Raw genomic sequence first — 16,313 nt, forward strand, 5'->3', positions numbered from 1 at the left:
CGTGATCTCGATAGCGCTCAGCTAGCCGCAGATGAAGACACGCGATCATCGGATGTGACCGCGCGTTTTGGTTGTCGCCCCAGGACCTTACATGTGCACAAGACGGTCTTTATACTGATATAGTACAGGAAGTCTTTCATATGCCCGTTCGACGTGTTGGGTCACCGGTCCGCAAAGTTTCAAGCCCCTGTGTGGGTTAATAATAGTATCGAGGAGCAGCGCCCCCAGTGGTCGCTGGTCAAGAATCCGTGGGCGGGCTGAGAATATCCGGTATCAGGGGGTCCCGAAGCTAGCGCCCGGACCTAGTGCCCAATAGCCAGAGGACATATGAAACGGCTGAGATCAATGGCGGAAGTGAATCAGTAACAGGCAAAGGCTGGTCCGCACATCTTTCGGAAAGGGTCGGTCAAGGCCAAACTGGCACAAGCACAGCCCCTTATGTACAACTTTGGCCTGCATCGCCTTGGACAGTCACGGCCACGCAATGCATTATATATAAGTTCACAAATTCATTGCATGGATCACTGGCTAGCTTCTCAGTCTTTACGAGATCTGAGATCCGTCCACTTATTCTTCGTGATCAATCGAGCAGCGCGGTTGCCTTTGCTGCTCCGACAATACAGCAGGTGAATTGTATCTCAAACGACTGACTCCAGCCTCTATGACTTCGTAATATTAATGTCTATGGATGCAAGGTGGCTTGTTCGTAATTACTCAGCGAAAACTTTGGGGACGCCTAGAATATGGCCAGTATCGTGGTTCAGCGTAGAGGACCTGCTCTCCCGATTCGTCGCTGGTGCTAAGATTGACCAAGAGATTTTCATTACGGGCACGATTTGCGATTCGGGTGGCGGCTGAATGTTGTCGCAAGGGGACACCGTATCGTTGAATAGTGCTTCTTGTGAATTCACTGTAATCCTGCGGCAGAGCCGTTTCTCATCCAAGTCTATCCTCTCCATCAATCATCACAGCAATCTGGTACTTCGCGTTCTTTACCTGATCAACTAATGGAGCGTCTAAATTCGCTTGGAGCAAGCATATAAACTACCCTACCTGATGTCTCTCGAAGGCATAAACGACTTCCCACCGCCCCCCCTCATGGCTGTCAACGCTCTCGGGTACGACGTAACTAAGTCCGTTTCAGTCATCCCCTCCGTGATCTTTGCTGTTAAACAACATCCTCAGGGATCTCCGCACAGCGGATGAGGATCGTGTTTCCTCTGGGAGTTCTATCACCTCAAGCTATGATGACGTCGAAGAAAAGGGTGTTGACGTGGTCAATGGACCACCTCCCAATCTCCCAGCCTTCTTGACCCCAGCGTATAATGCCCTGAAGGCGATGCAAAGGTTCCTTGGCTTCCACAAGGCGTACAATATCCCTCTCTGGATCATCTTTGGCGGTGCCATGACGGCTTTCTGCATTTCAAGGTTGAACAGCTGCTTCCAATTCGTCCTGATTGATCCTTATCGTGTGCGCCTCAGGATGCCTTACTACAACAAGACATTCATGCTCGATCATATTGGCTTACAAAACTGGTATTGGTGAGCTTCCGTTTCGTCGTTCGCGCCGCCATCCCTGCGTTGATTTCTGCGTTTGCGCCATCGCAGGTTCCATCAACAACCATACCGCTTTGGGCTCTATTTTCATCTTGCTACTGCACTACCGGGTGGTGTTCTAGGTATCCGGACGTTTTAATTACCCTCGGTGGATCCCTTACTGAACTCCAACTCAGTACCGTTGCAGTTCGTCCCAGCCATCCGCTACAAGAACATCATGATTCATCGAATCATCGGTTATTACTGCATTTTCATGATCGTTCTCGCCTGCGCTGGGGGGTTCACGCTTGCCCGACGTGTTCTCAGCGGAGATCCGGCTGGTGATATGCATACCATTATACTCGGAGCGACTCCTCTGTTTGAACTTCTGATGGCCTGGATTAACATCAAAAGACTTCAAATCGACGAACACAGAAAATGGATGTTAAGGTGTGTTGAGAGAATTTTTTTTCTCTATACCTATTCTGTTTCTCTTATAGCTTTGAAACGGAAGGGCTTGGTGTACTATGGGAGCTATCGTTTCAACGCGATTGATATTCCAAGTGGCACCCAAATACATCGATAAAGTGGGGACCTACTCAATTGTGAGCCCGACGTGTTTGGGAGACTTCCGCACACTCTTACACACTCTTTGCATTCTTTCTTTTCTTTTCTTTTTCCAGACGTACTCGTGTGATAACGTCCTATTTGATGCTGGAGGAAACTCAACCCTACTCGGCGAACTCTTCCCAGCTTGCCTCACCGCGCCCGATCTCAAAACATTTTTCGTCGCTGTTCCTGCAAATTCCAGAACGGGCGGTATCCTCGGTTATGTCGCTACGCTTCGATTGTCCTATACACTTTGCAACTGGTTAGCCCTCTTCATTCATATGGTCTTGTAAGTCCATTATACGCCTTTTCGGGAAGGCTCAAATTAACCGAAAACCTCATTGCGGCCGGTTTCATTTCTGTTAGGGCGGAAGTGTATATTCACCTCACAGCCGCCGAATCGGAGCGCCTCCGGATCGTGTCTTACCACAAACAGCTTGAAAGAGGTTTCAAACATCCTGGAAGTGCCGGCATCACGGCCGATCGTATCGGAGATGCTCATTGGACACCGCCCGTTGTTGGAGCTCTCCCGAACCGGGTATAGGAACCGGCCGTGCCGATGCCAACCGCCAGCCAGAATCGGTGATTCTACTTTTGAGGCCCAAGAATTGTATTTTTTTTGATTAATCGTCTTGCTTTTGAAAATGTTCCAGCTTGCGTCACTGTAGAAATATTGTACCCACTGAGAAAAAGTAATTCCATCATTTATCACGTAACCCAGCGGGATTTCAGGAAAAATACTGCCCCACTTGGAGGATTATTGCAAAGAGGAGTTGATGATATATGTCATTTCACCGTCTATCGCCACAGCTTTCAAAGCACCAATGAAACAGGATTTTTACACTCAAAACCAGAATTTCGGACGTCAAATGTGATTTCGATTCATACAAGCCTGCAAGACAATGGATCGAATTGAAGGTAATAATACATTTCCAAACTGATGGGCGGCAACCGATTTGTTATCGAGCACAAACGCATGAGTTGGGCTAGCCCCCCAAATGCTACCCCCAAATAATGGCTTTCTCCGAAAGAAACGTCATGATGGCCCAGAGTGCAGAGGTTGGCTGAGTTTGAGGGTAGGGAATGGCATCCAGTACTGAATTTGAGCCGGGGGGGGGGAGGGGGGCCTATGTAGCTGAGATCTCTCAAGAGTTTGAGCCCAGAAAGCTGTCAAATGTGCATACGATGGCGTGGAAACGACCCCGACGAAAGTCGATGCCTCTCAATATGAAGCGACCCGGTTAATCTCGTTCCTCCATTAAATCCCAAGACATATGGTTGCCTGGCGCAGTGATCATTGTTTGTTCTTGTTTAGTCCGGGGTCGATAAGGGGATCGCCATCTTCCCGCTAAAGAGAGGCTGACAGTGCCACATTAGGAGAAATCGACATACTCCATTTGCACCTGAGAGCTAGATTCCAATTCTCGGATCCACCTTTCAGGCTTTCAGTCTACGATATATAGACCTTCGTCTGCAACCAGGCGGAAACTGTGTTGCAGCAGTTCCTGGACTACTTCCAATTAGCTGATTTAGTGATATCTACTTCGGTTATTCCCCGTCGGAAAGTTCCAACTCGGATCCGTTATCGCACCAAGCCTGGGCCATTCGGTGGTGGCTTCATGTAGTCGTTCTGGCCCTGGTTTCTTCGGGACGATGAACAGCTTTCTGAGTGTTTCCCGCCTAAAATAGATGCGGTTATTTTCCGACAATAAGCCCACGGAAATTAGAATGAAGGTATTTTGTGCCATCATCCTGGCATTTCGTGGAAGTGCCTAGACGTATTGGTTGGCTTCCAGCTTTGCAGTGAACGAACTGCCAATATGGCTTCAAAATTATAGATCCCATCCACCTACTCCCTCCCAACAACGACGGCTCTTCCTGAGGAAACGGTTTGAGGCCTTAAGTCCCAGTTCTTTTCTTTTAACTGCGGCCTGCTCGCGAACCCTAGAGGACGACCATATTGGGCGATCTTGAACTAGAAGGTCCTCTACCAAGCTGCTCCAGATCGGTATTAACGCCCTTTCTCCTGCCACAACATAGTTCTAGCTTCTGTCTCAGCACAACGATTTTGCTCGCGATCCGCCGCGATTGAAATGTTGAAATGGCCCTTTCCATTGCCAACCGGAAGCCCTGAGAGCGAATCATCATTAAGGGTACCCGTGTCCGAGCGAGAAAAGTTGCCTAGGGGTTTTTTTCAAATGCAAAGATGCGTTTAATGGCGTGCGCTCATAACACATTGAGTGGACGTAAAAGAACCAATGGACATGGCGTAGGAGACGGTCAATGTTCATATTGCTGCTCATTTCACGTACGTCCTCGTATGCACTCGGGTTATGGGTGCTAAAAATGGTGTCCTCCCACGCCACCCAGGGTGGGTTGTCAGGGTAGAAAACTGTTTTTCGCTCACTGTTCGGTGGGTGAATCGTTCAAATGTTCCTACCATCAATCCAAGGTTGCCACACACAGACTCCTGACTTTGGACAATAACTCTCTATCTCGATCCTGCCTCCTTGTCCTTCTCACACATCACGGGCTTTTCCATAAGTGGTTATTCGCGACGTGCGATCTCGCAGTGATTGGTAATAGTAATACGATCTACCACATCAAAACTCCCTACCCGCTGATCTTCTGGAAAATTGAGAGGAAAATCCATGCCTACATTTGTGCATCATCGACTTGATGGCGAAACGGATCCGCGATGAGGATATTATTTGTGCAGAAGTTCAACGTCTTTGATTGACAAGGCCACACCCCTTCCCGGTGCCCATCATCAGTTGCATTCTGGTTCGTGTTGAGAACCGAATTATAATCTTCAACAATCACATACCATGCGACCACCCGTGGAGCCGTGATATGGAGGTCAAAGGCTGGCGGTGAGCTAGGCCGAGAAGCGATCGAATGCGCGACTCGCCAAATAGCAACCCATTCCCAGGCGACATTCCTATGAATACTGGTGACTTGAGGCATGAGCAGGGTCAAAGTGGCGCAGCAAGGGGTTCCTGGGTATCCTCCAGTTCCTGATCCACGTTCTAGCTTTGTCAAGGGCGAAACCTAAGTCACTCTTCCCACGGTGCAGGCAGGCTAGAAGGGCCACGAAATTAAGAGTTGAAAAAGGGCGGGGACTGTCAATTAAATTACAGGGGAAACACTGATGAGCGTCCATTCTCGGCAATCCACCGACGGCCGATTTCAAACCCGGAATAGTGCGCGAGTCACACGCCGACTGGTTTCGAACCGTCAATTTCGAGATGAATCTGTGATGAACCGGCACATGTATCCCGTAGACTCATTATCCGACCCTCGTTATTGCGTCCAAAGTTTGTCAAGGTCCGCCGTTCGGTGTCAGTGTTGGTGTAGTCCTGCTAACCCGGCCGTCACCCAGCCAACTCCCAAGATATGACAGACTATTTCAATCGTTAAAGCAGGTGAAAACCACAAGGGGGGCGTATCAAGTCTATCACTCAGCTACCAGTTCAGCCCTGTTCGCCATCTCACAAAGCGGATTTCCTGGAGTGATCATCATTTGTTGGGAGCTAATCCTCGGCGCTATCCCGAAGATATCTTCCCCAAAGCACCCGTCGAAGTGCCGGAGTATTTGGAAGCAATGAATTTGCAACTGCACAACCGTTGGCAAGCAAGATTCTGGATGGGAAGTCAGGGTTCGGCCTCGTGTGGCTGTCCAGGTTGACGGGCGACCGAAACGCTTTGGGGGGCGAGTGAGGTCTTTGGGCAGGTCTGGAGTTTCCCTAGATAGATTTCAACGTGTTCCTGGAAGAGATGGTGGCAGTTTGGCGTGGTTGAAAGTGTCCCCAAGATTTTGAGTAAAATTAGTCAACAGTTTGTGATGGAGCTCTTGGTGGTACTTCTTATTTATCATGCGTCTCCCGGTACAACAGTGTACCGCAAAGACAATAGAAGAGAATGCGCCTTAGAAGGGGGAGGCTAGTTTTTGGCCAATCGGTTCCGTAGCACGCTCGTCCGGGTTCAATTTTACAATTCAGGGCAGCTGCCACTTCCATCACGTTGGATATTGAGCCGGTGCTGATACTCCTGTACATAAAGCTAGAATCTACCTTTTCGCGAAGACGGGGGCGTCCTTTCCCTTCCTGCTACGTTAGCATCGTATGACCTTCATGGACTTGGAAGCCCTCTTCATCTACTTGCGGAACGCCTCCTCTTCACTCGACGCGCAGGTCTTGAAGATTACCATCGACTCCTTATCCCTCCCTACCACATTCCAACCTCAAATTTGCCGTGAACTCCACCTCTTAGCCTTTCAGCGTGGCGACGCGAGCGTTCGACAGGGTCGCTTACAATTTTTTGAAGGTCTCCTGTCGTCCACCCAACATGACGTGGTCCTGCAGCTGTCACGACTGAAGAAAGTCATTTATCCTGTTTATGGTCTTCCCCTTGACATCCTAAGACTGATTTTCGAGAACGCCACAGGCGGGAGGCATCAGCCACTCACCTCCAAGTCCAGAACTGCCGTAAGGATCAGCCATGTATCCTCGTGGTGGCGGGACGTCGCGCTTTCGGATACCTCCCTCTGGGGCGAAGTCTGTGGTAGCTGGCCACGAGATCAAGTGCTTGCGTGGCTGCGTCGACGTGGCAAGGAGAGACCAGTTCTCCTCAACTGTCAGATACCCTGGGTAGGACAACTTCTCGCTGATCGAGAGCTCCTAGCTCAGCTTGCGGAGTCGAACGTATCCACGATCCGACTGCACTCTTCCACGACCGGGGACAATACTTGGCTCAGTGCTTGGAATCACCCAGATATGGCCGGAATCTTGTCACGTATTACAGAGCTTCATTCTCCCAACGTCCCCCCTCACGACCTCCAGGATGCCAATCTCGAGGTGCTCTTTGTTACCACGATGTTTGAACCTCAACCTGCTATGCCCAAGCTACCTCGTCTTCACTTCTTGTACCTAGATCAGATGGGGGTAGCATGCAATGTCTTCCTGGCTTCCCTCAGGGAAATGGAGGCTCTTGAGGTACTTATTCTTAATGGTGTGGATGTTTGGCCAACCGGGCGCACGGATCGGCTCACCCTGCCAAACCTCCGGGAGTTTACCTATCTTTCAGGTCAACACCACATTATGAATTTCCTTCCCTCATTCGCTGCTCCATGCTTGAGACGATTACATCTGGGATTCGACTGGGGAGGCCCGATTAGCCAAGCGGAACAGTCGATCACCGCTAGATCCTACTCTAACTTCGTATGTTTAAAGCAGAATCAACGCTGTTCTTATCGCCTGTTGTCCTGACTAGTCGTTGATCAGATCCTTGAATGCTCGGAAGTGCGCTACCTCACGCTTGAGGTGATCTTGACTCGCATCCTCTCCTCGGTGTTGGAAGAACTTAGCCTGGCCGCATCCATCCTCCCCAACTTGGCTAAGCTCATGCTGCAGATGAGCGACGACGTCCCTAACGGCCCACTCCAAGCATTGATGAACGCTCGGAGGAGGCTGTTGCCGACCCATCCGTTGCCAAGCCTCATTGTGAAGGTTGAGGAGCCAGACTATTTGGTGAGCGATCCATTCCATCGGCTGGTTCTCGAGGGTCTTGTCAAGGATGTCGAGCTCATTACGGACGAAGCTGTCGAATCCGCCCCCTGAAGACAAAATCCGCCCCATGCAATCGTGTTGTTTTATGGAAGAATCCGAGACTCGGAACATTAATTATTCCTTTGAATGCCCCCTTCCCGTGTTACGCCTAGTGCATTTCACCAGCACCCGATCCATCACGACTGCCAATGTACGTATATTACTATCTATATTCCAATGGAAACCTTTTGCGTGTCCGATGGTATGAGGGAGTAGTCCTGAAAGACTCAGAGATGGCGAACGAGCGAACGATACAACTCGTGTAATTTTGGTCTTTCCGGATTTCTCATTTGTGGTTGTCCAGCAAGCATACGTACCCGAGGGACACTAGATTGAGAAGATTTCGGATACTTCGGAGAGCAATACCTGCTTGTTGACTTTGTCGTCTTCAGGTACGCTGGTGTCTTCTTTTTCACCTTCCCAAAAAATGCTGTGCTACCCGCTCACAACGCGTCCAAGCGACATGCTGGTCCGTCTGGTGTCTGGGGCAAGCTCTATAATGGCCCCGATGCACCGGATTCAGCTTACACGTTGTCATCACCCGAACCACGGCCTTCCCTTCCGCCAGCAGCTGTGCAGGCTTGATATCTCTTGCGACTAACTACCTAATATCTGCACTGGTTTCCATCCTTGACGCCAGAGTGTTCGCATCGACGCCTGATCACAACCCCAATCAGCTCTGGCAATGTGATGTGTACTCCTTCGTGTTCAGGTGAATCCATCTTGTTCGCATTTGAGCCGAGCACCTCAGCTGTGGGTTCAAGCTCATGTAACTTGGAACACGTCCACGCTACCAATTGGGCCCATTCGCCCATTCTATTTGCCGGTGTACCTTGACGAATAGATTGGGCGACCTAGAAATCGGCAGGAAAAAAAATGGTAATTTTCCCCGGCGTAGATATGACATGGCGCGGAACGCAGAGTTTATTACAAGCCAACCCCCACTTTCTCAGTTATAAGAAATTCGTTGAGTTAACCTAAACCCTCTGACTCATCACGCTAATCTAAAAGTAGTAGGGGTGCTACGATCAAAAGTCGTAAATGCTGCAAGTATGCCTTAAGACACTGCGTATCGCGATCTCTTTCTTAACCGTGGACCAAACTTATAAAAGACAAATCTGTAAAAAAAAAAAACAACACCCCACACCCGTCAGTCACAAAAGGAAACAAACAGTTAAGCTTTAATCAACCCACGGTAAAGGTGCCATCAACGTCGTCATACCCGCAATGAAAGCCAAAGCTCCCGTGTTCGTCATGCTTCGAAACATAGGTCTCGCAAAGAGTGGAAAAGCAGCAGCGAACGAACTCCTTAGAAACGAATTGGATGACATGGCACTGGCAGCATCTGCACGATAGGTCGAAACGAGGAAAGTGAAAGTGCTGACGAAAGCGAGAACCGTGCCTGTGCCGAAAGGTGCAATGAGGAGTATTGGAACTGCCCAGTGCACGGATCCGTAGACGGTGAAGGCGAACATATATAAGCCTGTTCGAAATGGAAAACGTGAACCAATCCCACGCTTCACTGTAAGCGGGTAAAAAGTACATACCGACAGGAACGAGGATAGCGGCCGCCATCGCGGGGTACAGCGTAGTCTCCGGGGGAGGTTCTTTCCCAAGTGCCCCATACTTCTCCCGCGTCCGAGCATTTACGCTAACAGTTTAGAATAAGCCAGCGAAAATCCACACACACCACAACGAAGCTGCAATAAGTTTTAACTGACCGATTCCATATCGGTTGAGATCCGGTCGCAAAGATCATACCAAGCCCAAGTCCAAGATAGCTAAGTCCAACCAAATCTTTCCTGAAATGGTGAACCTCGCCAAATATGATGGGAAATACGGAAAATGTGAGATAAACGATACCCAGAAGGGTAGATGTCCTACGTTAAATGAAGGTTAAATGAAGTGTGTCGGAGGCGCCTCACGACGAATTTGTTTCTCACCAAATATTAAGTAGGAGTACCATGGGTTCGTACAACATGATGACTGGGCACATAGAGGACTAGGGATTAAGTTGATTTACCGGCAGTATAGGATATGTTCGACTTACGAAAAGGTTTATAGACACTTAGCTTTACGGTCTCAGCCATGCTTCGACCCTGAGTATCGTAAGGGGAGAAGTAACGGTCATCTCCCGTCTGTTTTCGTATTCTTGACAAAGAATCAGTCATCATGATTTCTTCGAGAATGAGAGACATAGTTGCCTTTCAGCTTTCCAATTCGTAAGAGCGGGAACATACGTCTCCGGGATGAGCTTTTGAGGTTGGTGTTTGTGTCGTGGAAAGGAAACAGTATCCCGGGCACTTACAACGAAAATCAGAACACACTGAACAGTCGACCATATCAGGAGTGTGTAATATGTCCATCTCCAAGACGCGTTGTAATTGATAAAGCTATGGTATGTGGTTCATTTAAGTGAGAAGGGATATGCTTGTACGACTGACCCTGATATTGCTGGTCCAAGTACTGGTCCGATAAATGGACTGGCAGAGTAGAGGGCTACAGGTCTGTAAATGATGGTCAGAAGATAGATTGAGGAAGAACAAAGAAAAGGTTCGACGAACGTTGAGACCTTGTCTTTGTGAAACAGATCGGCCATTGAGCCTCCGGCAACACTCAGGAACGCAGAACCAGCAAAACCGGTAAAAAATCGAAAGATGAGGTGGACAGCTATATTTGAATATTGAGCTCAAGGTTCGGTACCCTCGTTCAGGGAAAACATGAACGCACCGGGATTGTTTGCAAAGGCGACAGGAAATGTCAGAAGGGTGAAAGTGACGAAGCTAGTCCTGTATATTATGTTGCGCCCAAGGAACTCTGAGAGGCCTCCAAAAAACAGTGGGCCAATACCCAATCCTGCAATATACAACGATATCGATAGCGTTGCGGTTTCAATGCCGATCGAGAATCGATTTTCTATTTGCGGGAAGGTGGCAGCAGCCTGAAGGATCACAAAACTTTTGAGAAATGATGTCATGTTTGCACCTGTCTGACTTCAGGATTACCATGGATGAACCACAGGTGACGCAAGTCGTCGAAGTACATATCGCACAGACTGCAGCCCATTTTCTGAACGAGGGAAGAAACAATGGTGACTCGCTTTCGTCCAAGGACACCTTGAACTCGTCCTTCTCCGAGTGTGTCGGTGTGTGGATTTCATCACTGTGTGACACCGTCTTTGACTTGGGTAGATAAATCTTTGGAGTCCCTAGGGCCACGATAGTGGCCACCTCAGGGTCAACGCTCGGACGGCTATCAGTCATTGGAAGCGCTAAAGGCGGAGGGGTGCAAGCATTCTAGAACGAACTTCTGTCGATTAGTAGCTTATAAGTGATAGCTAGGCGGCGCAGATTTCAGCTCTCACGCACAATGAGGCACTCCACTAGCCCTCCACATTACTTGAAGATGGGTAATGTAAACAGGCGTCGAATTTACCGGGCCGTTCGGCTGAAGAGGCGATCGATTGCTCGCGGAAGTCAGCAAAGCCACGGCAACACAGATCTGAATAGGAAACGGCAAGTGAGGCGTTTTTAGAACCGTTGTTACAGCAAAAATCGGCGTGCCCGATTCGGATGGCGATGAAAGTCATGTGATCGTCCAAAAATGGCAGCGACTTAGTGCGCAGATCGCAAGCGGCTCAACTGTTGAGCAGCAAGTCAGGACGTGGTCCGACGTCCCACAGATGCATGGCATGCTCATAGCCGAACCCCGCCTTATCAGCAGTAGCCTCATGGAATATCCGCCTTTCTCGGGCAATTCACAACACTCCTTCCTAACACCATCGCTTCCCCTCGAATGCCCTGTAGCGAGAGGGCTCTTCCAATTTTCTCCTGACACCCTCTGCCCCGCTCGCTACAATAACGCCTTGCCGCTACCTACCTCCCAACATGGATCTGATAGCCTAATGACCATTCCCTATGGAGCAACGGACGCACTCGAAAACCGCCTGCAAAGACGGTGTGAAAGCGGCAATTTGGAATATTTGACGTGTTTTTGATAGCGATTTTTAAGGGTGTTTCTTTGGCGTCGTTTTTGAGGCCAATTTTTGAGGCCGTGTTTTGGAAGTCACGGACTTAAATAGACGCAAACCCTCAGGCAGGCTCAGGCAAACACGTTAGTTGTCCATGCAAGGGGCGGCTACTTGATATCTGCACCACTCCAAGACGCCGGCCCAGTAACTCACTGGAAACTCGGAATGTCGTCGCCAATGCCGTGGCATGCTAAGAAAGTAAAAAGTCCCACTGCCAATTTTTTAATTCACCGATACATAATCACTCAGCGGTCGCACTAATATGGTGCGTCGCGTCCAAGGCCAGGGCTAATAACCAAATAGATCTGTGCTGGCGCGACCTCGATCCCCACGGTCAGACTCAGTGGCCGAGCCGTGTGCCGCGACGGTGTTTGCCGCTAGCTGCCACGGCACGGCGGCCTCGGTACCAGTGACCAGTCTAGTCTAGTGTGTGATACAAGGCCCATATCGGGTTTGCATGTCCACTGTACTGAGCCCGCCTGATAGTACTAGTTCTCTCGGCAAGTGTAGTCATTACATAGATAGGACTGGCCGGCATGACATCCGTTCCGAAGCATGTGTCATGCCCTTCCATGATTTCTCATCGATCTTTGATTGAATTGTGTTCTGCCCTCACCGTGTGACAAAGGCCGATGGGCTCGGAGCCCCCCCGTGCGGTCTGCGCCTAAAGCCCTCTCACTTTCATCGACCAGCCTGGGTACTTGTACGCCGTTATTGACCATGTCATCAGTGCGGCAGAATGCAGAAACTCTGAGGACAAGGATCGATGACCTCCTTACAGCGGGGGGCGATATCGCAATTCCCATTCTCACAGCCGTCAATGCTGCGGCCGGTTTGTTTCCTCCACTACAGAGCGCGACTGGTGGTGCACTCTTCATCTTGACCGAAGTTCAGGTTCGCAACGATTTGTGCTTGGTCGCGAATGAAAGCTCACATCACTTAGAGGTTCAAAGAGAATAAGAAGGAATGGGCCGACTTTGGTAAGTACGTGGCTGACACCGTGGCCGAGGTCGTTGCAGCCATCAAGTCCTATGATCCGTCAGCAGACGAGGCAATGCCATGGGTGGAAAATATAAAAATGCTCGATGGGTAAGTTGCATTCGTTTTTGATCATCCTCAAGACCACCTATGCCGCGTTCCAGCGCTCTACAGATTATTAAGACCAAAATCGAACAAAGACTCGCAAAAGTAGAGAAACGATCGACTTTCATAAATGTGTTGTCCCACTTGAGAGACCCGGGAAGGATCGATGGCCTAAAGAAAGATTTTGACAAAGCATTAGCATCGTTTCAGGTAGCTTTCCTCAGTATCTTCCATAACCGTTCTGATTTTCGGCCGCTGCAGCTTAGGATGAATTTGGCCATTGGTGGTAAATTATTGACTATCGAAGATGGTCAGGACCGTCTGCAGGGCGACTCAATACTCGCTAGTCTCCGATATCACGGTGTCGCTCACTATGATTCGACGGAGGCGTGCCTAGAAGGCACTAGGGTCGATCTCGCCCAGCGTATTATGACTTGGTGTCGCAACACTGGGGATAGCGAGAACCGGCTAATGCTGCTTACTGCTGTGGCTGGTGCCGGTAAGACTTCGATTGTACACACTATAGCGGAAAGATGCGAAAAGGAAGCTGTCCTGTTACTCTGCTTCTTTTTCAAAGCTGGCGAACAGTCACGGCCTCATTATCTTTTCAGCAGCATGGCCCGAAGTCTAGCAAAGCGTGACCCGGATTATCGCACGTTCGTTCTCTCTGCTCTTCAAAAGGATCCCACCCTCTCAACGGCTCCATTCACGATGCAATTCAAGAAGCTGGTGGCTGGTTTCTGCCGAGGGAATGATGGATCGCCTGTATGCAAGTATTTTGGAGAAGTGGGAGGATGAAGATTTTGCGCACGACTACCCAGTTGTGATGGGAGCGATCTTCGTTGCACAGCAGCCTCTGTCTGTCGCAGCTTGGGACGCCATTCTGTCACGTTTCCTGAAGTCTCATGTTCGATATACTTTGGCTGGACTTGCTCCTCTCTTCTTAGGAGTTGAGGATCCTCACATCCCGATTCGTGTCTTACACCAATCCTTCCGTGACTTTATCATGGATCGGATCGATCCACAAGCTATCAGCCTCCATTGCAGTCCAGTAGATGTGAGGATGGAGAATGCCAGGGTTGCCCTACGATGTACCGAGATTCTTAACCAGGATCTCTGTTCTATAGAGAGCTAGGACTAATTGAAAAGTTGTCCAAACGGCTCATAATGCCACGCATTCCTCACGAGGAGTTATCCGAGCACTTTTGCTATGCATGTCGTCATGTTGTTTATCACCTCAGTCAAGTTCAGGAACCGTCACAGGCGCTGGATGGAACCGTTCGCGTGTTTCTCAGTCAGCAAGCAACCCGCTGGGTGGAAATTTGTCTGAGAATGGAACGCTACATTAGTATCTCATCGCTCCCGAAGTGGGCTAAGGTATGGATTATCACTTGTGTTAATGGAATGGGCGCTCATCATTTTCCAGTTGTTTGTTGAACAGCGGTCAAAAGATGCTATCCGCACGCTGGCCGATGTGCTCGCCCGCCTTCAGCCAAATTTTGAATTTTTCTCAAGATTCCAGGAAGCATACGAGGTAGCAAACGATTCGGTTGAACTCTGGCGTTACCTTGTTTCTGTGGACTCAGGATCCTACACCCTAGATTTGGCCCAATCACTTTCCAATTTGTCCTTAGCTCTTTCCGATCTTGGGCGGTATTCCGATGCGCTCCCGATCATCGAGGAAAGCGTTCAACTCTGCCGTCAGCTGGTTGTCATTCAGCCAAGATTGTACACCCCAGATTTGGCCGCATCTCTCAACAATTTATACACCGTTCTTTCTGATCTTGGACGGCACCATGAGGCGCTCCCATTCGTTGAGGAAAGCCTCCGACTTCGACACCAGCTAGTCGTCATTGACCCTATATCATACACCCCAGATTTGGCCTCATCACTCAATAATTTATCTAGTGCTTTTTCCAAACTCCGACAGCACTCCGAGGCACTCCCATACATCATGGAAAGCATGGAGCTCTACCGTCAGCTGGCTGCTGATCACCCCGAATCATACATTCCAGATCTAGCCCTGTCGCTCAACAATGTGTATCATGCTCTTTCCGACCTCGGACGGTACCCGGAGGCGCTTCCATTCATTGAGGAGAGCGTCAGACTCCGCCGCCGGCTAGTCGCCACTCACCCTACATCATACACCCCACACTTGGCCCGGTCGCTTTGTGATCTTCATTTAGCTCTTTCCAATCTCGAACGGCACTCCGAGGCACTCCCGTTCATTGAGGAATGTATCGAACTCCGACGCCAGCTGGTTGCGATTCACCCAGGAATATACACCCAAGATTTAGTCTCGACACTCACCAGTCTATATTTGGCTCTTTCCAAACTCGGACGGCCCTCCGAAGCGCTCCCATTCATCGAGGAAGGCATCAAACTCCAGCCCCAGCTGATTGCTGTTCACCCAGAGTCATGTACCCCAGAATCACCCACTTCGCTCCGTAATTTATATTTAGCTCTTTCCAAAGTCGGACGGGGGTCTGAGGCGCTCCCATTCATCGAGAACATACACTTCAAACTTGGCATTGTCACTCTACAGTCTATGTAGCGCTCTTTCCAATCTTGGACGGCACTCTGAAGCCCTCCCATTTATTGAAGAAAGCGTCAAACTCCGGCGCGAGCTGGTTGCCAATCACCCAAGATCATACATCGTAGATTTAGCCACGTCACTCTCCCATCCAGCATCATACACCCTAGATTTGGCCACGTCACTCAGCTATCTATATTCAAATCTTTTCACTCTTGGACAGCACTCCGAGGCGCTGCCGTTTATCGAGGGAACCGTCAAACTCTGGCGCGAGCTAGTTGCCGTCCACCAGAGGCTGCACACACCAAATTTGGCCACGTCACTTAGCCAGCTATACCTCAGTCTCTCCATACTTGGACGGCACTCGGAAGCACTCCAATTTATTGAAGAAAGTGTCAGGCTCTACCGTCAGCTAGTTGCTGCCCACCCAGGATTATATACACCTGGTTTAGCTTCATCACTCGACAAGTTATGTACCTCTCTCTTCCGCCTTGAACGGTACTCAGAGGCGCTCCCATTTGTCGAAGAAAATACCGGACTCTACCGCCAACTAGTTCACATTAACTCAGAATTGTACACTCCAATTTTGGCCAAGTCGCTCACTATTCTGTCCCTCGTTCACTCCGAACTTAGGCAGTATCCTGAGGTGCTCCCATTCATCGAAGAAAGCGTCGAACTCTACCGTCAGCTAGTTGCTACTCATCCCGCATCATACGACGCAGAGTTGACCACTTCACTCAAAACCCTACATGATGCTTTTTCCAAACTCGGCCGTCATTCCGAGGCAGCAATGGTTGATCTTTGAGCAACCCAGGTCCACTCAACCCCAGTCCCCCACTTCCACTTTATCATTGGGTTGCCCCGTTGAGCCTGACCACACCTTAATGCATACGGCTGGCAGACCCAGCGCGGATTT

The 16,313-nt window shown here is 49.6% G+C and overlaps 8 protein-coding genes across 8 annotated transcripts; 7 read left to right on the forward strand and 1 right to left on the reverse strand.

Annotated features, from left to right (window-relative positions):
• Nucleotides 1-808: 808 nt before the first annotated feature.
• EI90DRAFT_2652747 (uncharacterized protein) lies at nt 809-2,856 on the forward strand. Its single transcript, XM_039053403.1, has 9 exons — nt 809-901; nt 972-1,133; nt 1,186-1,428; nt 1,483-1,542; nt 1,609-1,679; nt 1,734-1,986; nt 2,051-2,141; nt 2,220-2,407; nt 2,464-2,856. Exons 2-9 carry the CDS (start codon nt 1,057-1,059, stop codon nt 2,687-2,689), a joined length of 1,209 nt encoding a protein of 402 aa, XP_038919919.1. The 5' UTR covers nt 809-901; nt 972-1,056; the 3' UTR covers nt 2,690-2,856.
• Nucleotides 2,857-4,394: 1,538 nt separating this feature from the next.
• Nucleotides 4,395-4,846, forward strand: EI90DRAFT_3043018 (uncharacterized protein; the record flags this gene model as incomplete). The annotated part of the gene is made up of 3 exons (XM_039059223.1): nt 4,395-4,453; nt 4,488-4,489; nt 4,518-4,846. Coding segments are annotated over 3 exons (342 nt in total), but the record flags the coding sequence as incomplete, so codon positions are not given.
• A 1,165-nt stretch (nt 4,847-6,011) lies between these two features.
• EI90DRAFT_2654011 (uncharacterized protein) lies at nt 6,012-7,566 on the forward strand. Its single transcript, XM_039053404.1, has one exon. The coding sequence runs from the start codon at nt 6,270-6,272 to the stop codon at nt 7,410-7,412; it is 1,143 nt and encodes a 380-aa protein (XP_038919921.1). The 5' UTR covers nt 6,012-6,269; the 3' UTR covers nt 7,413-7,566.
• Nucleotides 7,462-7,770, forward strand: EI90DRAFT_3043028 (uncharacterized protein). Its single transcript, XM_039059224.1, has one exon. It carries the CDS (start codon nt 7,557-7,559, stop codon nt 7,761-7,763), a length of 207 nt encoding a protein of 68 aa, XP_038919922.1. The 5' UTR covers nt 7,462-7,556; the 3' UTR covers nt 7,764-7,770.
• Nucleotides 7,771-8,808: 1,038 nt separating this feature from the next.
• EI90DRAFT_2910335 (MFS general substrate transporter) lies at nt 8,809-11,014 on the reverse strand (the record flags this gene model as incomplete). Its single annotated transcript, XM_039054395.1, has 11 exons — nt 8,809-8,869; nt 8,946-9,234; nt 9,299-9,402; nt 9,473-9,631; nt 9,695-9,737; nt 9,802-9,955; nt 10,063-10,144; nt 10,196-10,258; nt 10,316-10,421; nt 10,482-10,692; nt 10,757-11,014. 11 exons carry the CDS (start codon nt 11,012-11,014, stop codon nt 8,809-8,811), a joined length of 1,530 nt encoding a protein of 509 aa, XP_038919923.1.
• EI90DRAFT_3043035 (uncharacterized protein) lies at nt 10,948-11,915 on the forward strand. Its single transcript, XM_039059225.1, has 2 exons — nt 10,948-11,047; nt 11,120-11,915. Exon 2 carries the CDS (start codon nt 11,434-11,436, stop codon nt 11,746-11,748), a length of 315 nt encoding a protein of 104 aa, XP_038919924.1. The 5' UTR covers nt 10,948-11,047; nt 11,120-11,433; the 3' UTR covers nt 11,749-11,915.
• A 1,339-nt stretch (nt 11,916-13,254) lies between these two features.
• EI90DRAFT_2883482 (uncharacterized protein) lies at nt 13,255-13,596 on the forward strand (the record flags this gene model as incomplete). The annotated part of the gene is made up of 1 exon (XM_039053939.1): nt 13,255-13,596. A coding segment is annotated over one exon (342 nt), but the record flags the coding sequence as incomplete, so codon positions are not given.
• Nucleotides 13,597-14,031: 435 nt separating this feature from the next.
• On the forward strand, nt 14,032-16,202 carry EI90DRAFT_3118902 (uncharacterized protein; the record flags this gene model as incomplete). Its single annotated transcript, XM_039063153.1, has 3 exons — nt 14,032-14,241; nt 14,291-15,348; nt 15,419-16,202. The coding sequence occupies 3 exons, from the start codon at nt 14,032-14,034 to the stop codon at nt 16,200-16,202; spliced, it is 2,052 nt and encodes a 683-aa protein (XP_038919926.1).
• Between the last annotated feature and the right edge of the window lie 111 nt (nt 16,203-16,313).

This window comes from Cantharellus anzutake (assembly GCF_015039405.1).
Source record: "Cantharellus anzutake strain C23 chromosome Unknown EI90scaffold_9, whole genome shotgun sequence".
Classification (NCBI taxonomy): domain Eukaryota; kingdom Fungi; phylum Basidiomycota; class Agaricomycetes; order Cantharellales; family Hydnaceae; genus Cantharellus; species Cantharellus anzutake.

Excerpts from the sequence above, each read along its gene's own strand:
- EI90DRAFT_2654011 (XM_039053404.1), top strand. The coding sequence starts at position 6,270 with ATGACCTTCATGGACTTGGAAGCCCTCTTCATCTACTTGCGGAACGCC.
- EI90DRAFT_3043028 (XM_039059224.1), top strand. The coding sequence starts at position 7,557 with ATGAGCGACGACGTCCCTAACGGCCCACTCCAAGCATTGATGAACGCT.
- EI90DRAFT_2652747 (XM_039053403.1), top strand. The coding sequence starts at position 1,057 with ATGTCTCTCGAAGGCATAAACGACTTCCCACCGCCCCCCCTCATGGCT. Across the intron at positions 1,543-1,608 it reads GGCTTACAAAACTGGTATTG|GTTCCATCAACAACCATACC; the intron begins GTGAGCTTCCGT and ends GCGCCATCGCAG. Across the intron at positions 1,680-1,733 it reads ACTACCGGGTGGTGTTCTAG|TACCGTTGCAGTTCGTCCCA; the intron begins GTATCCGGACGT and ends ACTCCAACTCAG.
- EI90DRAFT_3043035 (XM_039059225.1), top strand. The coding sequence starts at position 11,434 with ATGCATGGCATGCTCATAGCCGAACCCCGCCTTATCAGCAGTAGCCTC.